Genomic DNA, 27604 nt, shown 5'->3' with positions numbered 1-27604 from the left:
GGTAGGGTGGAAGGTGAGCACCAGTGGCGTTCTGTCCTTGTTACGGTTGGAGGGGTGGGGTCTGAGGGCAGAGGTGCGGGATATGGACAAGATGTGTTGGAGGGCATCTTTAACCACGTGGGAAAGGAAATTGTGGTCTCTAAAGAAGGTGTGTTCTGTGGTGGAACTGGTCCTCCTGGGAGCAGATACGGCGGAGGCGGAGGAATTGGGATTACGGGATGGCATTTTTGCAGGAGGTAGGGTGGGAAGAGGTGTAATCCAGGTAGCTGTGGGAGTCGGTGAGTTTGTAAAAAATGTCGGTGTCAAGTCGGTCGTTATTAATGGAGATAGAGAGGTCCAGGAAGGTAAGGGCGGTGTCAGAGATGGTCCAGGTAAATTTAAGGTCAGGGTGGAATGTGTTGGTGAAGTTGGTGAATTGCTCAACTGCCTCGCAGGAGCACAAGGTGGCGCCAATGTAGTCATCAATGTAGCGGAGGAAGAGGTGGGGAGTGGTGCCAGTGTAATTACGGAAGATGGACTGTTCTACGTAGCCAACAAAGAGACAGGCATAGCTGGTGCCCATACTGGTGCCCATGGCTACCCCTTTGGTCTGGAGGAAGTGGGAAGATTCGAAGGAGAAATTGTTAAGGGTGAGGACCAATTCGGCCAGACGAATGAGAGTGTCGATGGAAGGATACTGTTGGGGACATCGGGAGAGGAAGAAATGGAGGGCTTGGAGGCCCTGGTCATGGCGGATGGAGGTGTAGAGGGATTGGATATCCATGGTGAAGATGTGGTGTTAGGGGCCGGGGAAACAGAAGTCTTGGAGGAGGTGGAGGGCATGGTTCTGCAAGGCAGGGGAACATAGAAATATGGAGTTTCGATCACAATCAGTTCCGCTGAAGTGTCTTACTGGATAATGAAGCAGTCTTGATGGGCCAAATGGCTTTCTTCCACTCATATTGCTCATGATCTTATTATTGTTTTGGTGCTCAATTGATTAGGGTGCTTTTAGAATATGGGTTTTGGTGTAATCACATGTACATTGCAGCTGCCTGATAGAGAACCATAACTTACTGATGCCATCACAGACCTGCTGCTGCATAATATATTCCAGAGGAGAGTGATCCTACTTGCCACCTAAGAGGTAAATTATTAATGGTGAAGATGGCAGTATAACATGTTGTGGCCTCAACTACTCACAGAATGGGTTGCAAATAAGGCAAAGTTTCAGAGACCTCACTTGATCAGTTAAGGTACAAGTATCCATTGTTATATTATTTGGACCAGCTGGTAAAGTCAACAAAGCTTTTTTTTTCCCCTTTCACCTCACAATATCTTATAGCAGAATCAATATTTATCACGCATGTCCATTCTATAACAGGGAATAGTTTGCTGAAGCAAATTATACCTGCACCTCTCATCACACTCACTTCCTAAGAGGTTTCACTACCAAATATAGTCTATTCAGCAAGGAGAAGACAGAACCAAACAGTTAACACACTGGCAGATGTTTTCATGAATATCTCAGATAACTACAAACAGAATCTTTCCAGCCTCTGAACAATAAACACATTGGTGAGAAAGTTACGAAAATCACAAGATCAGCAGAAATGAGATTTTGAATTTAAAGACAAAGAGGCTGATTCTCGAACTAAGCTTTGAATGGCAAGGCAAAAATCTCTTGAATAAGCAGCAAGTGTGATCTGTGCTGCCTTCCACACTAGCCTGATTCATAAATGCAAAATGCAAGTAGAAAGTTGCACACAGATTCAAATTGTAAACAATGTGTGAATCTTCAAGGGGCAATTGCATTAATAAAGCACTTATGCAGTACATGTTGAGGTGATCTGTAATCTGAAATGCATGCAATGTCCATCTGAGTGGGATACAAATCCTGGACCGCAGGCAATCTTGACCATGTGAGTGGTCATTGCAGATTGAAAATGGTCATCTCTGTAAAGTAAAAATAATGACAGGAGACCTTTAAAGAAGCACCCGTGGGCCCACCACAATCCACAAAGATAATCCAAGATCTCATAAACTGCACAAGGGCATTGAGCAGGTTTCCTCCCACTTTGAATTGTAAGTCTTTCTAACAAGCTCTTAAATGCAATGCTGCCTTTCTTGTGTGATGCGAGAGATGGTTTGGAGCTGGTGGAAACAAGATAACAGTAAAGATACAGCGCTCACAATCTTCTTATGTATGGATGTGTATTGTGCTGCATTCATTGCAATAAGGTCCCTTTGTCAAAGGTGCAAACAGAGGCATTCCATGGCCTTTTTGTTGGAGTTTTCCATGTCCCACTGTCTGGAGGATTATCCTAAACAGTTACTTCTGAGTGATGTGAATACTGACTATTCACTTTACTAAAGCCTGGTGTGTCTCCTGCATTGGTTCTTTGGAACAGTAAACAATGAATCCTCCCACAGCAGGGGTCATTGTCACTGTTGATGTGGCACAACAAAGGTGCAGAGAAATGGAAGATAACTATATGTATCAGGAAGCCCAGAACCAGCAGTAACCTTCAGTAGATGCCAAACAACTTCCACATGAAGAGATCAGAGCTGAAGTTCCCCTCAGAATGCACAGGAAGAACAGGAGGCCCAGAGACTATTGTCCATGATGTCATTCTCTCCAGATGAGTGAGGCACAATGTCAGCAGTTGATGAGGATGTCCTGGGACATTGTCAAAAAACTAGACCAACATCTGGAGCAGACCGGTGATCTGAAGAGGTGAGTGGCCATTAACAAGACAGCTGAACTAAATCTTCATGCAACTGGTTGCTCCCAAGGATTGATGGGCACTTGCGTGGAATCTCCCAATCCTCAACCCACAAATGCATCAATGCTGTTACCGATGCAATTTGTGCAAGATCACCACTCATCATCTCATTCCCCCATAAAGAAGTCAGCACTGCAAGCTAGGCTTTAGTCTTTGCCAACATAGCTGCCCTCTCCCATGTGCAGGTCACTTTGGACTGTACACACATCACACTGACTGCATCATATCATGAATAGAAAATTCCACCCATTATTGTACAGATCATCTGTGACCATCAGAGAAACGTTTATGAAGTCCAAGGTATGTTGAGACTTGCCACGATGGCTGTATCCTTGAGAACTCTTAGTTTTCTGCTTCTTTTCTAGGACCAGATGCCTTACAAAGATGGTTACTGGGAAACCAGGGCTACTCTCTGCCACCATGGCTGATGACTCCATTGTGAAACCCCTCATTTGAGGCCGATTTTGGATTCAGTGCAGCCCATTCTTTGACCAGAGCAGAGAATATGCCTGCTGAAGGTGGGATTCCAATGCTTGGATCAATCTGAGGACCCAGACCCAATGTATCACATAATCCTAACACTGTGATGCTCTCCACAACTGAAGCAGGCAAAGAGATGTGGTGGATTCTGCAAAGTCACTGGATCAAAATCCTAAAATCCCTTCCTCATGTGATAGTGTACCACATAACATGGACTGCTGCTGTTCTAGAAGCTGCCTCACCACCACTTTCTGAAGGATGGGCAATAAATGATGTCTTTATCAGTGACATTTGAAGATCCAACAAAAGTAAGATTGATTAAAAAAAACTCCTAATATCTAAATAAATAGTTTAAATTTGTGATTATATTACAGGAAAATGGCTCAGTTCATAAAATCTAAATGGAATTTGGCTGAATTAAAAGACTAATATCATTAGTTATCATGGAAAATCCTTCCAATTTTTTTTCCATTTGTGATTCTAGATTTACTGGGTTCTGATTAAGGTCATTAATCTGAAATATTTTGTGGGATGTGGGCATCACTGGCCAGTGGTGTGTATTTTCTACATGATGCACTGCAGAAATTCACCAAAGATCCTCAGACAGCACCTTCCAAACCTACAGTGACTTCCATCTAGAAGGACAAGGGCAGCAGTTATATGGAAACATCACCACCTTCAAGTTCCCCAGCAAGCTACTCACCTTCCTGACTTGGAAATACATTACCATTCCTTCACTGTCACTGGGTCAAAATCCTGGAATTCCCTCCCTCACTGCATTCTGGGTCAACTCACAGCAGGTGGACTGCAGCGATTCAAGAAGGCCGCTCATCGCCACCTTCTCAAGGACAACTAGGGATGGACAATAAATGCTGGCCAACCAGCAATGCCCACATCCCACAAAATGAGTTTTAAAGAATATTTCAGATCACTAACCGTCATTTGAGCCCAGTGAATCTGGAATGAAACAAATTTCAACACATTGTAAAGAATGTGTTGAAAAGAAAACAGAAGTACTTACTGAAATATAAGACTAGCTCAGCAAAAGGAATTTAAAAAGCTACAAAAAAATGATTTCTCACCCTATGACTAGACCACATAGATTCAAAGCACATTCACAAGTTGTCAATAAAGAGGGTTGTAAACTTGTTGGAATTGCTCTGTCAAAATTACTTGTTAAGTTTCTTATTGAAATACTGATCAATTCTATTTACAAGCCAAGCATTTAATCAAACACATTGTTTTCATGGATGCATAACCCGTGGTGCTATTCATGCATTTGGCATCGATTTATCATTTCACAATGCACCTAGTGAGAAGTGCTCGCCATGTCACAGCTGACAATAGTCAAACTGATCTCTCACATCTCGTTGCGTACATTTGTGGTGCCACACTACCAGAAGGATGGGCAGGCTTTGGAAAGGGGATGGAAAAGCTTTACTAGGATGTTGCCTGACTTGAAGGGTATGAGCTATGAGGAGAGATTAGACAAACTAGGTTTGTTTCGTTTGAATGTCGGGGGTGACCTGATGGAAGTTTTATAGAACAATGAGAGGCATGGATGATCGGAATTTTTTGCCCCAGGGAAGAGATGTCAATTACTAGGAGACATAGGCTTCAATAGAAGGGGGAAAGTCTAAAGGAGATGTAAGAGGCATTTTTTTTACACGTGAGTGGTATGCCTGGAATGCACAGCCAGAGGAACTGGTAGAAGCAGGTATAACAGCAGTGCTTAAGAGGCAACTTGACAGATACATGAATAGGCAGAGAATTCATTCATTCATTGGCAGTCCCTTACAAAAGAGGACTCTCTTCCACTCTCAGGGTCCATAGGTGGCTATACAGACTGATGCAGCTACCGCAGGTTCTGTTACACTGACAGTAGTCACAGGATGGGGTGGGTGGAATGTTGGTGTGCCAGCGCACTCCTTTCACGGTATTCACCTGGCTTACTCTTTTTCCCAATGGCAAGTCTCAAGGTGCTCAATGCCTTCCCGGATGCTCCTCCTCCGCTTTGGACGGTCTTGGGCCAATGATTCCCAGGTGTCTGTGGGAATTTCACACTTCACCAGTGAGGCCTTCAGGGTATCCCTGAAGCACAATCTCTGTCCACCTGACGCTCGCTTGTTTTGAAGCTGGGAACAGAGCATCTGCTTGGGGAGTCTTGTGTCGGTCATGTGGACAATTCACAGCCAATGGTCAGTGCCTCAATGATGGGGATGTTGGCAGGAAATAGAGGGATATGAACCACGTGGAGGCAAAAGGTTTTAGTTTAGAAAGGTATCATGTGTTGGTGGGCTGGAGGGCCTGTTCCTGTGTGGTAATATTCTTTGTTCTCTTTGCTCTTTGTATTTATTGTGACTCTCAGCTTTTCTCCTGGCTGTATAAGCTCAGCGACACTCTTAGAAATAAGAAGCTGGAAACAAAGATTTAATTGTCTAAAAACTGGAAATGCATATGTATATAGTTTTAAAGTTATGTTCTCTAAACATTCTGTACACTGTTCCAGAACCATGCATTTCTGCAACTACATTTGGTTTCCAATCTGTAAAATCCTCTCTGGATATCATGTACATGCAGGCTATTTCCTGGAGATCTCATGGAGATGTACAGCTATGACCCACAAAATATTATCAAGTACAGATGTTTGGTGTATATTCCAAATCGACAGCTGATCAGTTCTATATTTGACTGCCTGGCCTCACTTAAATGCCACTTCCCTATTGGCAATGTCTCTAAAGAAGACTCAGAGCAGAAGCCAATAGACAGAATGAGATTCTTATGGGAGAAATTCCAAGTCAAGGGAGGCACAACTTTACTTTAGAGGCAGCAAGAGCATTGTTTTACCCCCTGTCCTCACAAAGGGATGTTTTAATTAACTTATAGTGCAGTTCTGAAGAAAAGCCCAATCAGATTTGGCACACTAACTTTTGTCCACAGATGCTGCCAGATGTGCTGAATTTCTCAGCACTTTGTTTTTACTTCACGTTTCTAGCATCCTCCATATTTTTTTTTCATGGCCTGAAGGACCTTTTCTGTTCTCAGACTAGTTAATGACCTGCTTCAGTCTCCCCCATTGACAATCCACAACAGCCTCTCTGTGCACTATTACACATCTTGGACATTGCTGTGTGTAAAGAACGTATTCCACTTTAAAAACTCTATATAATTACATTTCCAGTCTCCATACAATTAAAAAACTGCTCATAGCTTCTCCTGGGGAGAATAAACTTGTCAGTAATTCTTCCATCAAAATTGCTGATTTGGTTTCTTGTTATAAAACTGATTAATGATATTTACAAAGCCTGGAATTCAATCAAATATACTGCTTTATAGAATCTTATTCTGTGAAGCTACTCATATGTTTCTACAGATTTATCTCTCTCTGATATATTATTAAAAACCGCACTTATAGATGTTATTAAACACTTGTGGAGCAGATGGAACTTGAACCTGGGCTCCTCACTCAGATATAGGAACGCTACTAATATACTAGAAGAACTCTCATTATCTCTCTTTGAGGATATTTTCCAATCAAGCTGTTGAGAGATGTTATTACAAATCTTTAAAACAGATGGGACTTGAATCCAGACTTCCTCGCTCAAAGGTAAAGATACTACTGCTGAGCTACAGACAGTTATGTCTCTCTAACCTGTTTTTTTTGTAAACCACTAATCCACACCAGTAGTCACCCACGTAGTCATTTACATTATGGAATCACGGAATTCCTACAGCGTGAAAGCAGGCCATTCAGCCCATCATATCCACACCAACCCTCTGAAAACCCCACCCATCCTGGTAATCCTATATTTCCCATGACCAATTCGCTTGGCCTGCACATCCCTGGACACAATGGGCAATTTAGCATGGCCAATTAACCTAACCTACACATCTTTGGACTGAGGGAGGAAATTGGAGCACTCAGAGGAAACCCATGTAGACACAGGTATATTATACAAACTCCACACAGACAGTTGCCCACAGGTGGAATCGAACCCACCTCCCTGGTACAGTAAGGCAGCATCAGTAACCACTGAGCTACCTTGCTGCCTGGTGGATTTTTTTAAAATGCAAAGCCTGTTCAGATCAATGCAAACCATCAAAACTGAAGTGACGGGGCGGGGAGTGGGTGTAGGGCAAGGGGCAGGGACTAAATTAAAATGGAGTTAGAGGGGCAAAAGTACTGTATCCCCTGAAGTTCCCATCTCTACCTTCTCCAATGATACCCAACTTATTTCCCTTGATGGTCTTTGACTGTATTGGGTTCAATAGATCCCTAATTTACATAACTTTACTACACCTGCTTTTGATAACTGTCTCAGCTGCCTATAAAATGCTGCAGACTGGAAATAATTGGAATTAGGGTAAGTACTTAACCTACTTATTTGTAACCACTGATAACTTTTCATCTGCTTCCACAACTTAACTGAGCACATTAAAACCTTCAATAAAACCATATTTGGCCTTCATTTAAACAGTGTTAGATTAGATTAGATTACTTACAGTGTGGAAACAGGCCCTTCGGCCCAACAAGTCCTCACCGACCCGCCGAAGCGTAACCCACCCATTCCCCTACATTTACCCCTTTTCCTAACACTACGGGCAATTTAGCATGGCCAATTCACCTGACGTGCACATTTTTGGACTGTGGGAGGAAACCGGAGTACCCGGAGGAAACCCACGCAGACACGGGGAGAATGTGCAAACTCCACACAGTCAGTCGCCTGAGTCGGGAATTGAACCTGGGTCTCTGGCGCTGTGCTAACCACTGTGCCACCATGCTAATAAGCTTCCATTCCATATTGGACTGATACCTGGAATTCCAGTATTAAATTACAAGGAAAAATTACCAATTTCTGACATTGCTTAAGCCAGTTTTGTCATTAAGTGCAATGAAGGCTGATCTTCACCTAACTCCATACACTTTAATGTAACAAAATCTCAGTTTCAAAATTAATAATTGATCTGGGAGTGTTTCCTTGTTTCATTCCTTAAAGATCTGGCTGTAATTACTAAACCACAGTCCTGGTCTTAGTTTCTGCAACTTGTAGATATAGAGTAACTAGAGAGAAACTATCTGTTCCCCTTAATATCTTGGAAAACCTGAATCAAATCAGATTTAAACTTCTGAATTCCAGGGAATTTAAATTTAAATTACTAATCCATCCTCGTAATGTAATGCTGAAAATCCCAGTATATCACTCCAGTAAGTCTATACTGCAATCAAATCAAGGGGTATATTATTTCCAAAATATGCTGCCCAGATGGGCAACATGGTGGCACATCAGTTAGCACTGCTGCCTCACAGCGCCAGAGACCCGGATTCAATTCCCGCCTCAGGCAACTGTCTGTGTGGTGTTTGCACATTCTCCCCGTGTCTGCGTGGGTTTCCTCCAGGTGCTCCGGTTTTCTCCCACAGTCCAAAAATGTGCAGGTTAGGTGAATTGGCCATGCTAAATTGCCCATAGTGTTAGGTGTAAGAATATGGGTGAATAGCTCTTCGAAGAGCCTGTTTCCACACTGTAAGTAATCTAATCTAATCTAAACTATGCAACAGTGTATAGTGAACTGAGAAATGTTACCTGCTCCAGCCTGAAAGGAGTTCACACAGATATGCTCACGGTCTCCATTGATTATTTGTTGTGGTATTGCCAAGCAACACTGATTAAGTAACATGGATTCAGTTCATTTGAAATCTAATCCAGATTTATTTAAAATCACATGCTACAACTTGCTCTTCCAGGTGATAATGTATGCAGCCTCTTTCTATTCTTGACACTACATGATAGGCAATTATGAGGGTTCAGCCTCGTCCTTAGCTCTTTAGCTCAATATTAATGGAGTAGGGTGCACTAGCCATCATTAAAGCTACTTAACCTCTTTATGAGGCTTCAGTTCTGCCTGGAACATTCAGTAAATGACCATGTGCAGTTTCTGGGTATAGCAATGACATTGAAGCACGGCTTTTGCTGAAGTTGAGGGAGGAGAAATACTCCCTCTAGACGTTGAGTTGATAAGGCCTCTTGCTGAGAGACTTCCCCTTCAAGCAGCTCATCCTGCTGTGCTTCATCTCTGTTCATTCTGCCTGTCATGCAACAAGAATGCAAACTGCACCCGTGTCTGGGAGTAAGTGATCAGAACTGGATCCGCGAAGATCTTCAAATTGTGCCACATTATTCGTGTAAACTTCAGTAACTTTAATAAGCAGTAAAAATCACTGGACATTTTTATAAGCTCAGCAAGAGCTGACAGAAATCAGTTAGCTACTGACCTGAAAGTAGATCATGAACTCTATAAATTACAGCTGCTGAATGCATGTTCGGTTTTGAGAAGTTAAAAGCATCAGCTGTAGTGTTCAGATCAAAAATCAAAACATTGATATCAAATCATGCAGAACTGATGTCATCATCTGCCTGCTCTGCATATCTCCAGTGCACACACACCCTACGCATATTAATGACCAAGCTGGCATCCCGTACAGCTAACACTGGAATTGTACCATTTTAGACCCAAAATGACATGTAGTACCAAATGTATGGGCACTATCAAATGAACATTGCATTCCATGTTTACTTTGATCTGTTTTTTCACACCAGAACACAAATAAAAATTAAACAATTTAAGTTTTTATTCAATTTTTAATTTGGTTTTGTATGTCAGTTTGATATCTTCAAATATACAGACATTTTTAAAGCTGAATAAATAATGTAAAATATTTCAAAGAGTCAATAATAAATCATTTACAAGTTAATCTCTAATGTTGACTTAAATTATGCATATTCATCAATATTTTTCTTCAAAGGAGTCAGAATAGAATAATGAAAAATATTTGGCATGACCTTTCCACCATACAGTGTATGCGTACTAGAGATCCTCCTTACCACGGCATTAATATCCTGAGCAATTTGCACATACAGGAACTGATAATGTGTTGGTGTAAATTAGCAACATCTATGAATGATTTACACTATATAGAGAGGCCTGGTTTAATTAGACTTAATTAGAACATTCTTCCATCAGGTCCCAGTCCTATGTGTTATGACATCATCCAACATCACTGTTGGTGCAGTCTAACTACTAGAACATCAGTATTAATCCCAAATACTATGCTCACCATCAAACCATATTAATATCCCTGACTGGCTTGCTGGTGGATCCAGTGCATTCTTGTCACAATTGTAATTTATAGTCCTGTTGGCACAGTACTGGTGGTCTTCTTTCTCCTATCCCTTTATCAGTGCTGCCTGAGATCTTTTAGAAATTTCTCGCAGATCACATACTGTCTCTGATGCCTTGCATTAATGTTGATTATTCTGGCAGCAGTCGCCTATGCCTTCATTCTGCAGATTTTCTCTAATCCAGTTGCATTTACCCCACCACAGCTTCTTCAATCATTAAATAATACATAGAAAATCAACATTCCTTCTGCAATCCTTTTGTGTCTGTCTTCTCTGCAAGTTTGCCTTCCATAGTACTGAACTCATATAAGCTGCTTCCTCAGTAGCTATGGGTTGGCTGGTGATAAACTGCTGACCTAAATTGAGAAGCCTCCAGTTGAATTTTGAGGGCAAATTTGAATAGCTCTGGATCTAGAGCTGCTGTTACGGCACTCAAACCAGTGTCAGATTTCCTCACTTTAGCCTGGACTATAGCAGTCTGGGATATCTGATGACTTGCTGTACCTGCATATTAACTTTTTGTGATTCATTGTATCGATCTATTGAACACACATGAATCCTGAACTTATTGAACTCCACTGATTCCTAGTTTCCCAACAACTCCAATTTAGAATGTTCATATGCAAATTGAAATCTTACTGAGATTTTGCTGATCTCTCTGTAAGATCCTCTTCTTGTTAATGTTCCTTCTGCTGCAGGCTTTTCTTCTTCATACTCTTTCAGCTTGTTATGTGAAGCTGACAATGACATAGATCAAACTCTTGGGCACCGCTTTACTGTGTCAAACCACTTGTTGCATGAAAAATATATTTTTAATGTTGCCATTGCTTTTTTTATTAACTGATTACATTAAATCTCGCCACAAGTAGTCCCTGCGGTAGCAAGTTCCATATTTTAACCAATTTCCTTCTGAAAGCCTGACTAGATTTATAATAGACAGGCAGGAGGCTGGAGGCTGGAAGAACACAGCAAGCCAGGCAGCATCAGGAGGTGGAGAAGTCGACCTTTTGGGTGTAACCCTTCTTCAGGACCTTCTTCGACACGAAATTTATAAACAAGTATCTTATATTTCAGTCCCCACAAGTGGAGATATCTTCTCCACCCATCAGACGCTTTCATTATTTTAAAGACATCTATTAGGTCATGCCTCAGACTTCTATTTTCTTGAAATATGCCTCTACCTATTCAATATTTCCTGACAGGTATAACATCTCAGTTCTGTTATCCTTCTCGTTAATGGAGATTCCTATCCTGCTGGTATCATGTCATCTGTGAAATGCAGTTTCTCAGAGTTCAATTATTAAAGCAGTTCTGACCTGACTGCAATTTCTTACACCATTGTATTTATAAAAATGAAGTTGTACATGTTACTAGAATTTTGTGCAATCACTCCAAGGACAGATGTTGCTCGGAATTTTCTGAAAATGTGTATTGGCACTAATGTACAGAATTTATCATAACATTTATACCAGAAGGATTAATTCTTCATTGACTACTACCAAATCTATCCTTTCTTGTCCTCTTTTACTAATGATGGCGGTGAATTATCATGTTGTGTTGACCACTTAATCTCCACAGGAACCCACAAAAACAGGCATGAACAGTACTTGTGTCATTTTTATGGCATTTTCACTGCTTTTCTACAAAATGAACAACAAAAATGAACAGCTCCACTGTGTTCTGTCAAAGTTGAAGTGCAGTGACTTTAATATTGAACGCTCCAGAACCATACTGGAAATGGCCTCAGGTGGTCTCCTGCATTTACTTAGTTAAAACTCACACAACACCAGGTTATAGTCCAACAGGTTTAACTGGAAGCAAACTAGCTTTCGGAGCGACGCTCCTTCATCAGGCGGTCGCTCCAAAAGCTACTGTGCTTCCAATTAAACCTGCTGGACTATAAACTGGTGTTGTGTGATTTTTAACTTCGTACACCCCAGTCCAACACCGGCATTTCCAAATCATGCATATATTTAGATAGTGTAGATCAGAGTAAGCAACCACCCTGCTGAAAAGAGGCAGGCTGCTGATTAACACATTTAAATTGGGCTACTACACATAGTTAGGATCCTGATTTAAAATGTTTCCTTGAGTTTGGAAGTTCAGCAGTGAGTTAGTAGTGAGAATTGTCACTTGCCCCCAGCTAACACTTCCTGCACACTTTCAGTGGATCAAGAGGAGCAGGAATGCTGGGCTTTTCAAGTAAGCTAGCAGCCTCTGGCAGATTTAATTTTTACCCTTCTGCTGCAGGCTTTTCTTCTTCATACTCTTTCAGCTTATTAGGTGAAACTGATAATGACACAGATCAAACTGTTGGGCACTGCTTTACTGTTTCAAACTACTTGCCGCATGAAAAAAGATATTTTTAACATCGCTATTGCATTAAATCTGTGCCCTTGCCGCAGCACCCCCTTTCCTTTGATTATATCATAATTGTAAATTTCCCTCTCCTTTCCAATTGCCAACTTCTTACCCAATCCTAATTATTCACAGGAAATTCCTTACCTTCCCTGTTGCCAAACTCAGTAATAACTCAATTCCCACCTAAATACCTTGACTGAACCTGCCTCTACCACTCTCAGGCAGTGCAACCACTCATTGCATTAACAGGTTTTTCTGCATGTCTCCTTTGCTTCTTTTGTCAATTAAATCTGTGTCCTCTTCAGGATAATGCCATGGGGAAATGACTAAATGACAATGAAAGCAGTGTCAAAGTTGAAAGGGAATAGTGGTTGAGCAAATCAACAGTTATAATGGTTGATTTCACTGCCCTCCAGTGAATGATGGTTAATGTAGCAACAAATGTTGAGCAGTCAGGAATTGGGAAGTGCAGTTTTAAGAGACTTGAAGGTAAGTTTTCTCCAAAAAATCACACAGAATGTTGGAAAAGCTAAAGAATTGTGGGTAATGAGGGTTATTAAGAAGTGGTCAGAATTATCTTTGTCAATCATTGAGACAATAATATTAGTGAGTCCACTGAAGACTAAGGAGCCGAAATAGGTTTAGAGAGGACAAAGCAAGCCGACATGGAGTTTGTAGTCACAGAAGGTGAGGAGTTACTCTATACAAAGCCTATTAGAGGATATTTCAGGGACAATAATTGAAAAGGAGGTGGAAGGGAACAAGCACAAGCAAATGAAACAAACAAAGAAAAGGAAACGATAACACAATTTTTAAGTTGGCCTTACCTCCAAATAGGAAAAGAGTTCCAGTCAACAACAGTAACGCATAGGCTCGTGCTAAAATGCTAATAAATCCGGTCATTCCTCCAAAAATCATCAAGATGAGACTGAGTGGAAGTAGAACTACAAATGTTCCATGCATATCTGTAACAATAAAAGAAAACATTTTCCCACCAGGCAAGTATGTTTAAGACTTGAAGACAACTACTTGATCCACTGTATCAACACTGTCCTTTCGAACAGCAGTTAATCCAACCCCCCTACTCTTTCCCTACAGCACTGCAATTTCTTTCTCCTTTCAGGATTTATTCAACTTCTCCTGAAAGCTGCTGTTGAATGTGGATTCCTGGACTTTTGATTGTTAAGCAAGACAGGCTGAAGTTTCTGAAGCCAACCTACATGTCAGTATTGTTTATCTTTTCCTGTGTCACATATATTTGTGATTTCCTAGGCCAGAATGAAATCATCACTGCCCTCCAGTGCTTTTTTTCTCTTGTGCCTTAGCAATGTGTTTGCCACTTCAATAACACCCTTGGACATGCAGAAAATGAGAAACTACTCAGGTCACAGAGTGCACACAAGAACTGAACCAGCAAGACTTGAAACAAGAAGAAAGCAAAAAAGAAGGAAAATTGTTACCACAATTGAGAAGGCTAGATTAGTCAATGATTTAAAATGATTGAGGAAAAAGGAATGGATGATGAAAAAATGTTGAATACAATAGTGAGAACAGAAACATGAAAGGTAGTGATTTCAGATCAGCAACAAAACACAGAATCGCAGCATTGCTGCAGTGCAAATTGAATCCATTCAGTTCAAGGTGTCTGCACCAATCTCTAACTCAGCACCATTCTCCTGCCTTTTCCCTGCACCCTCTATTTAAATTATCATACATTGCCCTCTTGAATGACTCAATTGAACCTGCCTCCACCACACTTCCAAGCAGTGCATTCCAAACATGAACTAAAACAGAAATTGCTTGACAAATTCAGTAGGTCTGACAATATCTGTGGAGGGAAAGCAGAGTTAACATTTCAAGTCTGGTGTCATTTCTTCAGATAGGAACTGCTCACTCTGTGAAAAAAATTTCATCTCACATTTACTTCTTTTGCAAAATACTTTAAACCTGTGCTCGCTGGTTCACAATCCATATATGAATGGGAAAGTTGCTGTCACTGTGATTAAAGTTAATCTGCCCAAGAATATCGTACATAATAGGTTTCAAGTAGGATAAGTCCTACTGCCCATTAAGGTTTCTTGTTCAACTACATCTGCTGGAAGGCTGTTCCAATCTTAGTTCAAAAATCGTCTTTTTATATTGCTGCTTTCTTTTGATGTCTTTAATTTGTAAATACAATCCCTTGTAGATGTTTACACTTGGCAGAGAAAGGAGATGTTTTGTTGAAAGCTTGGGTTAGAATCAAACGTAAATCCCAGAGATGAAAGGATGGATCAGAATTTCTTCAAAGTAGCTTACCTCATTACTGTACCTTTGTTGCCATTGTTCTCTACAGGAATTACAACAATGATGTATTTTAGTGGAATGGCAGCTTGACTGACTTAGAAACTCCTATTCAACCTTTAAAACGATAATCTAGGTTGAACTTTGGGCCCGCAGACTGCAAAGTAGAAACAGTGCGCAGCTCTTTTATTTCAGTTTCAAATAACATCACAGTAATACTTCCCTGTCAGTTGTAGTGAATTTTGAGCAAGCAACCACCATCTTTACCTCATCAGTTTCAGGAGTTAGGCAAGGTAAATGTTTAATGTCTATTCCCAGTTACTCTGATACAAATTGAATGCTTGCTGAGCCACTTCAGAAGGAAGGTAAGAGGTAACTGCATTGTTGTGGCACTGAATTCACATTTGGCCCAGATCAGACAAAAACAGTGCACATCCTTCCCTAGTGAAAATTAAGTAATAAGGTTCTCATGACAATCTGACAGCTTAATGGCTGTGCTTTTACTGACATCAGCTTATAAGCGTTCACTTTGTTTTTAAGCTGAATGCAATTCTGAAACCACCACCATTAATTTGTGTTTGACATGTTTTTAAAATATTTTTTATTGTTTGAAATTTTGGATGCTCGAGTTTCAAATCGGCATTATACATAGCCGAAGTAATTTAATTGCAACTATACTATCTTGTTGAGATCAGAAGACCATTGAAACAGAAACAAGGCATTCGGTCTCTTGAGGCTGTTTCATCATTTAATTAGATCATGGCTGAAAAAAATTACATTTGCATACTTTTAATCCTCATCCCTTGTTACTGTTGCAAATATCCTTTAGACAAGTGCTGCAGTCCTCTTCTGGATTAATTAAAAACAGCGTTTAATAGTAAGGTATAGATGGGTACAGGGTGGGGTTTTGGGGAGGTGTAATAATGGGTACCAAACTCAGAATATATTCTGACATATTGAAATACCAAAATGGGTCAGTAGTTTAATGGATAGAAATCCTACATCTGAGGTAGAAGCTCCAAGTTCTTCCCATCAAGGTCGTGCTAGCCATGAGAGGTGTGGTCATGCTGCAATTTAACAATCTGTTAATTAGCCTGCTTATTCTTCATGAAAATTTCAACCCTTGAAACTGCTGCTATTCTGCAAGCTCAAGGAAGTAGAACCTCTGCCTGTATACCCTGTTGTGAAGGAACTGTCTCTGAACTCCACCCCCTGCAGTTTGCCTTGCTTCTCCCCTCACTACAAAAACCTACTCCACAGCATGTTGCTGCTACAGATTATTCTACATTTAATTTAATTCTTCACCTATGGCCCACATGACATCACTCATACTAACCTTGAGTTTCAATATATTCAAAATGATCAAAATTGTGTCTCAACACAAGATCTTTCAACACTCATTTTCACCAATTACAACAGTCCAAATCTAAATGCTCTTTACTATTAAACTCTTTTCAAGGCATCAGAAGCAAGTTTGAAGTCTGTGAGGAGTTAAATTCATCCAGAGCTCTCACATCCTAAAGCCATAACCTACACCTTATAGACCATGATAGTTCAACAATGTGGCTTATCACAAGCTTTATAAGGGAATTTGAGATGGGCAATAAATACTGATCTTGACAGCAAGGCTCACATCCCATGAATCTCTTTCAAGTTGATCATAAAGTGTGAAAACTGCCATTTAATTTCAATGGGTTTCTGATTTAGTTTTTTCCCTTGGCATTATGCTGCTGACCCAGATGCCAAACTAATTTTACTGTCTGACAAGGGACCAGTGGTTTTTCTCTGTGTACATTTAAGCGAAAGGAGGATTTTTTAAAACTATAATCTTCTTGTAAAGTCCAAAGCTCAAGTGTTCCTGCCCTTTAATTCCAGGAGGGTCTGTATTGTTTATATATCTTTGTGGTACTTTTGAAAGCACTTTATAGATAAAATGTACTTGCAAAACTGTGAAAAATGAGAAGCAGTAGAGATCCAAACAGACTAAGGAGTCCAGGTTTCTGGACATTAAAATATCATGGACAGGTACAAAATTAATCAAAAAGCTCCCTTATATTTGGAGGATAGATTAAAAGGGGTCATAAAGCACTGGTTAGACTGGTGTTCTGCCTTCAGTTCTGTTTACCTACATAAAAGGTAAAGTTACCAAAGCCCTGCCAGACAATGGAGCTGCTCTCTCATTAGAGCAAGAGACAAGTGGACTTGGTTTAACCTGAGAGTCACCATGACTCAGGTGAGGTGGGAGGGTGAGAAGTAGAATTCTTCACAGTAATGTTAGCCTGTGTTGGTGCCACTTTACATTGTAAACCAACTGTCCAGCCAAATGAGCTAACACCAAAGTCTGCATAGATCACACATGTAAAACAGATCCAGGTGGCTGAAGAGCAGGAAGTTATGAACATTAGAAGAGTACTGTTAGAGTGAGGCATCTCAGGGCTCAATGCTGGAAAGTTGACTCTTTCTAAATTGCAGAAAAGATCTAAATTTAGAAATTCAGAGCAAATAATCAGACTTGCAAGTGATACTAAATTGGAAAGATCTGTCGAACTGGAAACCACTCAGAGAACTGAATTAAAACACACAAATCTAAAGGATAATGCCAGATGATCTTTAACATGGACAAGTGTAAAGTACTATGTGAGACTGTTTCGCGTTAAACGAGAGTGTGAATGTTAGTGATGGAAAATAGAACAGCTAATTATTTTTGGTATTCATCAGATAATTCCAGATCAGATGTAGCGTGAGTCAGATGTAGAGTGTAATTGCCCTCATTTAGCTTTGCCAATTTTATTTTCATTGAAGTGTTAATTAAAATCCAGTTTTTGTAGTTTATCAAAAGTGAATTAGAATTGTGGGAAATAATGTACTGTTTATCCACCGCTCATAAAAACTGGGTCAAGGTGGTTCAGTTCCTAAAAAAAAACCATTGTTTTCACCATTGATTTCTAGTTAGCTGATTTCCTAAATTTGAAAGTATAGTCACCTTCTTTTAATTATCTGTTACCACAGGTTTACTATTCAAGATTATTGATTGGAATCTCATATTACATTAATTCCTTCACAAACTTTCTTTATAGCTCCATTAACATTGTAGTGATTGGAATGAGGCCAATCAGGTGGCTGTTAGCGAATAGAATAGGGGCTGTTAACATGGCCCAATCAGGGAGTCCTGGCTGACAGATATAAACAAGAGTATCAGGCATTCTGCTCACCCTAGGATGCAGCTTTCTGCTAACTGGACTAGTGTGTACTTTGCATGCGTAAATAAAGGGTTACTTGGTGATGGGATACCAGCCTTTGTGGCGTTGCATTATGAAGAAAAATCACATTAGGTTATGTAGTTTGTTTTCATAGTCCAGATGCAGGACTTACTTCATTCCTTCAAGTAATTGTTTTAGAATGACTTAAAAGATGTTTGAACTTTGTCAAAGCTGGTTTGCAATATTAAAGGCAATTGTACCGACCATGACCTTCAAATTCAGAGGGCACCAAAGAGACATATGTCACTTGTCAATTGTTGCAATTGGAAATCCAGGAGAAAAAACTGATTTTGACATTTCAAACTTCTGATACTTAAATGCCAGTTTTTGAAGTTTTCTTTATATTCCCCTCTGCCCTTTCAAATGCATCAATGTCTCAGATATTATTCTAAGTACAGTATTATTGACGTTCTCTTCTTTACAGCCACCTATCACATTACAAATAACTATTTATGAGGTAATATTAGACGTGGGACAATCACAGGTTGCACTGAAATTCAACGTTTAGCTGAAAGATGAAGTAAATACCTCCAGTTCTTGTTCCACAATCATCTTGAATCACAAAATTATTTAGCATTAGCATAACAGAGGAGACTTTAATTACTTGGACACAAGGAACAGTGTGAAGTTCAATCACTTCTCTGTGATCAACATGCGGTTGAATACATATCATTTTTCATAAATAAAACTATTACATTCCCAAAGCAATCAGTTTACTACATTTTCGTTATAAGATTAATTTAAATTTAATGTTAATTAATGTGATTCAGTTTAACATTTATTTGCAATATGAACTTCTCGGTTACTTGTAAAGATCAATCTTTGTTTATAACCAACCTTCAAGTGATTTCTGCATCATTGAGGCACAGTATTCATCATCCTAGTCATGTATACGTTACTGTTCTGGGTCAGTCAAGTTCCTATCATTTAGTTAGTTGTCACTCCCATTCAAACAATAGTCTATAGTTTTGCTGTCAAGATGGATACGCAGAGTTGGGAAACTCCTGGTTCATCACACATATCTCAAGAAAAGAATTTGTCTAGTGATGTGACCTTTGTTCCTAGAAGTGCAGGTGTGGGATCCTTTGTAAATGGGGATGGGACTTCTGGATCCAGGGCCACTTTCCCATTTCTAAAGATCCCTGGAGTTTCCATGAATCCATAAGAACTAGGCCAGTGGAGGGAACTTTACAAGGCAGTATACTACCAATCGGATCTCACTTGCAGCACAAACACACCAGAAATGCACAGGTGTCTTGCCTGAAATTTGCCATCCATAGTTTTATTAGTAAGTACATTGTTGGTAAGCCAATGATAATTTTTCAATAAACTGTCAGCTGCATGTGAAACCTTATAAGGTGACATGGGGTCCATAAAACTTTGTCTATTATTTTTCAATAATGTCCACCAGAGAAAACGTGCTAGGAAAACTACTGAACCTAGTATGAAGAAAATGTGCTTATAGCTATCAATAAAAAGTTCTTGCAGGAGGTTCCATGGACTCCAGTGGCAGTATCTTGAGAGTTTAAACAGAGTTAAACCCAAACACAAAGCAAAATATGTGGCAGTCGTGGTGCCAGCAAAAAATGTGAAAAGAAACATTCAAAGCAGCAACTAAAGTGAATCATATGCCTAGAAGACACAACAAATATTTTCCAAGATTCATCAATGAGCAGTGGGACAGAAACAGTCACAGATGCAGAAGCAGGATGGAAGCCAACCTACCACCATCACAAGAATTTCAGGCAATCAGGAAACATACCAAGCCCAGGAATGAGAGGACTGGGAAAGATTTACCAGGAACAAAGCTGATTCAGAATTACATAAGAAAAACCAGAAGACCACAATGACATATTACTTTCAGGAATGGAAATGATCATTAATGAGAGTACGGCACTATATGACAAAGTATTAAAGATATTTGATGCTTATCTTAGTTTGAAAATGATTAATTTTTGAATGATTGAAGTAACAAATACCAAAAAGACTGGAGAAAGCATGGATCTGGTAATCAATGGACTTTATAAACAGGCACATGAATGTTGATGGCAGAACTGAGTCACAACTAGATTGCGTTGATGTGGCAGACGAGGCATGTTGTCAGATCTTTTACTTGTCAGAGGAGATTTAATGTTAGAAAATACAATCCAGATTGTTAGCTAACTGGAACCTTGAAGGTTTAACCATGTTTTAGTTTGTGAGGAAACAGATGGGCAATGGATAAAATTGAGCAAGGTAGTTTGTAGGCCGCAAGGAAGAGAACAAGACACACAAATGAGAGGAATGTCCATCACTACAGCATAGTGCCACAACTGTGAGAAAAATGGTCATGACATAGTCATAGAGTCATAGAGATATACAGCATGGAAACAGACCCTTCAGGCCAACTCATCCATCTCGACCGGATATCCCAACCCAATCTAGTCCCACCTGCCAGCACCTGCCCTATATCCCTCCAAACCCTTCCTATTCATATACCCATCCAGATGCCTTTTTAATGTTGCAATTGTACCAGCCTCCACCACTTCCTCTGGTAGCTCATTCCATACACATATCACCCTCTGTGTGAAAACGTTGCCCCTTAGGTCTCTTTTACATCTTTCCCCTCTCACCCTAAACCTATGCCCTCTATTCTGGACTCCCCAACCCCAGGGAAGAAACTTTGTCTATTTACCCTAACCATGTCCCTCATGATTTTATAAACTTCTATAAAGTCATCCCTCAACCTCTGACCCTCTAGTGAAAACAGCCCCAGTCTATTCAACCTTTCCCTATAGCTCAAATCCTCCGACCCTGGAACCATCCTTGTAAATCTTTTCTGAACCCTTTCAAGTTCCACAACATCTCTCTGATAGGAAGGAGACCAGAATTGCATGCAATATTCCAAAAGTGGCCTAACCAATGTCCTGTATAGCCGCAACATGACCTCCCAAATCCTGTACTCAATACTCTGACCAATAAAGAAAAGCATACCAAATGCCTTCTTCACTATCCTAGCTACCTGCGACTCCATTTTCAAGGAGCTATAAACTTGCACTCTAAGGTCTCTTTGTTCAGCAACACTCTCAAGGACCCTACCATGAAGTGTATAAATCCTGCTAAGATTTGCTTTCCCAAAATGCAGCACCTCACATTCATCTAAATTAAACTCCATCTGCCACTTCTCAGCCCATTCACCCAGCTGATCAAGATCCTGTTGTAATCTGAGGTAACCTTCTTTGCTGTAACTACACCTCCAATTTTGGTGTCATCAGCAAGCTTACTAACTATTCCTCTTATGCTCATATCCAAATCATTTATGTAAATAACAAAAAGTAGTGGCACTCTACTGGTCACAGGCCTCTAGTCTGAAAAACAACCCTCCACCACCACTCTCTGTCTTCTACCTTTGAGCCAGTTCTGTATCCAAATGGCTAGTTCTCCCTGTATTCTATGAGATCTAACCTTGCTAACCAGTCTCCCATGGGAAACCTTGTCGAATACCTTACTGAAGTCTATATAGATCACGTCCGCTGCTCTGCCCTCATCAATCCTCTTTGTTACTTCTTCAAAAAACTCACTCAAGTTTATGAGACATGATTTATCTCGGACAAAGCCATGTTGACTATCCTTAATCAGTCCTTGCTTTTCCAAATACATGTACATCCTGTCTCTCAAGACAGGCTCACTGATCTATAGTTCCCTGGCTTGTCCTTAACATCTGTTTTAAACAGTGTCATCACGTTAGCCAATCTCCAGTCTTCCAGCACCTCACCTGTGACTATCGATGATACAAATATCTCAATAAGAGGCCCAGCAATCCCTTTCCTAGCTTCCTATAGAACCTTGGGATACACCTGATCATGTCCTGGGGATTTATCCACTTTTATGTGTTTCAAGACATCCAGCACTTCCTCCTCTATAATATGGACATTTTTCAAGATGTCACCATCTATTTCTCTACATTCTATATCTTCCATGTCCTTTTCCACAGTAATCACTGATGCAAAATACTCGTTTAGTATCTCCCCACCTCCTGCGGCTCCACACAAAGGCTGATTTGCTGACTTGTGAGGGGCCTATTCTCTCCCTAGTTACCCTTTTGTCCCTGATGTATTTGTAAAATCCCTTCAGATTCTCCTTACTCTATTTCCCAACGCTATCTCATGTCCCCTTTTTGCCCCTCTTTTGCCCTTTTGATTTTCCTCTTAAGCATACTCCTACTGCCTTTATACTCTTCTAAGTATTCATTCGATCGATCTTGACCATACCTGACATATGAGTCCTTCTTTTTCTCATCCAAACCTTCAATTTCTTTAGTCATCCAGCATTCCCTACACCTACCAGCCTTTCCTTTCACCCTAACAGGAATATACTTTCTCTGAACTCTCGTTATCTCATTTCTGAAGGCTTCCCATTTTCCAGCTGTCCCTTTACCTGTGAATATCTGCCCCCAATCAGGTTTGAAAGTTCTTGCCGAATACCATCAAAATTAGCCTTCATCCAATTTAGAACCTCAACTTTTAGGTCTGGTCTATCCTTTTCCAGCACTATTTTAAAACTAATAGAATTATGGTCACTGGCCCGAAAATGCTCCCTTACTGACACCTCAGTCACCTGCTCTGCCTTATTTCCTAAGAGTAGGTCAGAGTTTGTACCTTCTCTAGTAGTCACATTCACATATTGAATCAGAAAATTTTCTTGTGCACACATAACTGCAGATTAAAGGAACAAACAAGATTTAAAGAACAGACAACACAGAAACGAAGGGGAAAATACATCAAGCAGCAGCAGATTCAAGATGTGGAAAGTTCACAAGATCAGCAAAAAAATCTTTTTAGGCAAAATTGATAACAATCACTAAAGTGTCAATTGGGAAAATTCAATGGAGGAGCTGTTTATTTCAATATGGTCAATAGAAACAGATTAAATTCTGGCTATCCTCATGAAGATGCAAGGAGGTTACAAGTTTCTGGGGGAATCATTTTTGAAAGTAAAATGCCAGCTTGCTGCAAAGCTCAGGTATAAAGGAAGCAAAATCTTTTTATGTCACTCAGAAGCAAATATGTTCACTGCTAAGCAGAAAGCCATACTTGAGACTGGGATTAATCTAAATGCTTCAAGAGATTATAGATACAGATCAAGCAAATTAAACATCAATTGAGTTCCCAGGATGGTTCTCAAGTTTGGGAAATTAAAGACAAAGCATCACAATACAATAAGGGATGATATTAAACCATTCTACTTACACATATTGACAGCAGCCTCATCCACTCTTGGGCAATGTTAAAGGGAATAGAACATATGCCATGATGTGGAATAATTTCACCAGTTGTTAGGCCAACAAACTGGTGTTCACGTCTGGTGACAGTCAAAAAGAAAAGGTTCAAAAATAATCTGTGTGAACTTAACTCAAGACAACTAAAGCCATGGAACATGAGATGCAACCAATGACTTCAGTGACTGAAAGTCTAGCAAAACAAATCAAGAGTACTACATTCACTTGGATGCTAATAGTATAATTTGTCAATTACCTCTTGATGAAGACTCCAGAAAATTAACTACATTCACAACAGTCTTTGAACATGATTGTCTTAAAAGATTCCCATGAGAATCATTCCAAAAATGATTCAGATTACAATGTCCAATACCTTGAGAGGCATTAATGGGTAAATGGACAACATGCTAAAACATAAAAAAACATGTTCAGTGAGTTCGGACGATAATGAAAGTCCTATAGGATGCAGCTGAACACTGAATGACAATTATGAGTTTGCAAAAATCAAAGATAAATTTCTAATATAATCCCAGCTACTCGTGGCAGATGCAGCGAAAACCAACTAGGAGAAAGAGAGGACTGCAGATGCTGGAATCAGAGCTGAAAATGTGTTGCTGGAAAAGCGCAGCAGGTCAGGCAGCATCCAAGGAGCAGGGGAATCAACGTTTCGGAAGAGGAGCTCATGCCCGAAACATCAACCCCCCTGCTCCTTGGATGCTGCCTGGCCTGCTGCGCTTTTCCAGCAACACATTTTCAGCAGAGAAAACCAAAATAGTTACAGAATTCCTACTGGCTAAGAACACTGCAGAATTTCAAATATTCTTTGGAATGATGACAACTACAATGCAGGTGTGTGAAAAATTTCAAACTATGTGATGGGGTCAAGTTAAAAATCAAACTGGCAATAAACCATTGATCACTCTTCCAAATACAAAATAAATCACTGAGAGCCTGCCCAGAATTCAATGGTGGCTAACGAAGTATACTCAACAACTGAATATGTAGAGTGGAACTGGCAAACAATAGCAGTCACACCATCAGAGAACAGAACAAGCAGATTTAGACTTTGTTGCTAAGGTGAAGCCTACATAATAAAAGTTAACAAATACTTGCTATCAAAAGCAACATTATGAGAAGCACAAGAACGATGAAAATAAATGTATTCAAATCAAAGATTATTGTCTAGAAGAATGACCAAACTATGTACTGAGCAATGAAATACTATGACAATACATTAAACAGCACAAACACCTCATTACCCTGGAAAACGCATTAGTCTTCAATGAGAAATTAGTAATATGAAGAGGTCTTTGACTTGAAATTCTTCAGAAAAATTCAAGAACATCTGGGAATTACAAGGTGTCAAACAAGAGTGCAATGACAAAGCTGGTGGTCAGGTATTTATTACTCAGTATAGGAAACAATTGCTAACTACATCCCTTGTGCCATCAACAGCCATGAAAAAGAAAGAATCACTCTCACCTTTGCCTCTTCCATCTAAGCTATGAGACCATTGGGAATGGATTTCTTCAAGTTCAAGGGTAAAGTATTCAATTTTATCATGAACTATTAATTAAAATGGATTAAAGTAAACTGTCTACACAAGATTACATGGTAGACGTGCAGAAGGCTGGATGAACATAGCAAGCTAGGCAGCATCAAGGAGGTGAAGAAGTCGACATTTCGGGTTACATCTCCTGATGCGGCCTGGCTTGCTGTAATCTTCCAGCCTCTTGCTTGTCTACCTTGGATTCCAGCATCTGCAATTTTTTTTTGTCTCTACACAAGATTACATGACAGACAGTAATGATTCAAGAGAATTTATTCAACACATGGCATTCCAGACCTTGTGGCATCAATATATGGTCCACAATTTCCAAATGAGCAGTTTAAGAGAGTCATGTGAGACTACAAATTCATTCATATTACTAGTGCACATCACTGTCCTCAACAAAATAGAGAATTTGAGGAAGAAGTGCAAGTAATAATGCATGACTGAAGAAGAACAAAGTTTTAAATCTTGCATTTAGTTGTTTGGTATTCTTCAAAGTTGGTGTCACACAGAATCTTGAACTATTAAGTTACTGATCTTCACCATTATAGAATGGGTTATCACAGTAGGTGACCTATCACTGTGATTTGGGCTTTTGCCTCCAACAGGGTATTTGTACCTAATGAAGCAAAACGTATGCTTGCTCACATAATGTGAGAACTATTCATGGATACTGTAAGTACTGAAATTGAATGGATGTTTATAACAGCTCTCAGTGTAGATGTAACTTCCCATTATAGGCACGTCAGTACCTGGGCGAATATGAAGTGATTCAAACACAAACACTAGCACACTTCCATCAGCATGTCATGCATCAAGTGGCTCCACTTATGATGGAGACCAAAGCATTTATACCCTCAGATAACATGTTGTCATAGGGTGATTATATCCTGAGCATGTCTTTTACAGGTATGGTGCATGCTAGCTGTGATACAACAGTCAGTTATTGACAGGCAGGAGATTGAGAACACAACTCCTATCTCTGTCTCACAAATAATAGCCTGACATCACCGAAAATACCTCCAACAAAGCGAAACCAGTTTTAACAACAACAATACTTGGAAGGCAATGTTCTGAATCATCATTTTGAAGTATGCACCTTTTACAAGTTTTACTGGAGTTCCTTCAGGAAGAGGGGCAACAGTACAACCAGATTTGAAACTTTAAAAGAAGGTACAGAGCACAACAGTTATTGGAGTTGCACTGTGAGGACAGAATAGGGGTGAGAGATCAACAAAGAGAAGAAATTATCATAAAAAAAACCACTACAACTGAGATCATATATATAATCGGAATAGATCATGGGATCATAAGGAGAAATTATGTTATGAAAATGATAAACATGAACTATTGATATTCAGTTTCCATTATCGGATTTAAATCCTGGAGACATTCATACACTTTAAGTGACTGAAATGAAAGGACAAATAAAGGCCTAAAATGTCTCTTATGATTATCTGATCACAGACTGAAGTATATTTTAAGAAACCAGTGAGAGGTATACAAATAAAAGAACTGCAGATGCTGGAGATCTGAAACATACAAAAACAGAAATTGCTGGAGAAACTCAGCAGGTATGGCAACATTTATGGAGAGAAAACAGAGTTAACACTTAATGGAAAGAGTAACCTCTGCATGGAGCACCAGAAGTGATAGGTAACCAACAGCATGCTTGTTCTAAGAAAATCTCTGTAGACCCCATCTGTCAACTTAAACAGCATGCAAAAAGGCCCACCTTGGCTGCTCAACACTTCCCACAAAGTGCAACAAAATGCTTCTCAGACCATGTATGTGAGCCATGAGAGGAAAGAAAGACAAAGAGGAGATATGAGTGAGGATTCTGTTTGGGGTTCTCTTATTCCTCCTTCTTACTTCTGATCCCACTTCTGAATCAAAGCCTTGGACACTGCCTCCTGTCTCAATGGTACAGTCTGCCTCTGCACAACAGCAACATTACGGCAACATTTACAGACTTCAAAATCCAAAGGATATCAACCAAAGCAGAAGCACCACATTGCAGGAATAGAAAATGAAAGAAAAAGACACCTTTGTCTCACTAGGGAAATAACCTGAGTATTTAAATGTTTATTATATAGTCATTTTTTATCGTCAATCTTAATAGACTGTAAATTTTACTTCAGTACTCAATTATTGCAACGGTTATAGAACATAGAACATAGAACAATACAGCGCAGTACAGGCCCTTTGGCCCTCGATGTTGCGCCGATCCAAGCCCACCTAACCTATACTAACCCACTATCCTCCATATACCTATCCAATGCCCGCTTAAATGCCCATAAAGAGGGAGAGTCCACCACTGCTACTGGCAGGGCATTCCATGAACTTACAACTCGCTGAGTGAAGAACCTACCCCTAACTTCAGTCCTATATAAAGAGACCTCGGAGTGCAGGTTCATAGCTCCTTGAAAGTGGAGTTGCAGGTAGATAGGATAGTGAAGAAGGTGTTT

General features: G+C 39.9%; 1 protein-coding gene across 2 annotated transcripts in view; it reads right to left on the bottom strand.

Annotated features, from left to right (window-relative positions):
* The window catches only part of LOC122560684 (transmembrane protein 114), an 89275-nt gene that overhangs the window by 47147 nt on the left and 14524 nt on the right, over positions 1 to 27604 (bottom strand). Inside the window, exon 3 of one of the 2 annotated variants that reach the window (XM_043711590.1) lies at positions 13612 to 13749. The exons of the other annotated variant lie outside the window; for it this stretch is intronic. Within the exon in view, the coding sequence (XP_043567525.1) occupies positions 13612 to 13749 (138 nt within the window). The remainder of the gene's footprint in view (positions 1 to 13611; positions 13750 to 27604) is intronic. 2 annotated transcript variants of the gene reach the window in all.

Source organism: Chiloscyllium plagiosum, chromosome 21 (genome assembly GCF_004010195.1).
Source record: "Chiloscyllium plagiosum isolate BGI_BamShark_2017 chromosome 21, ASM401019v2, whole genome shotgun sequence".
Taxonomy (NCBI): domain Eukaryota; kingdom Metazoa; phylum Chordata; class Chondrichthyes; order Orectolobiformes; family Hemiscylliidae; genus Chiloscyllium; species Chiloscyllium plagiosum.
The sequence above is the reverse complement of the archived record's forward strand: the minus strand, read 5'-3'. Positions and strand labels throughout refer to the sequence as shown.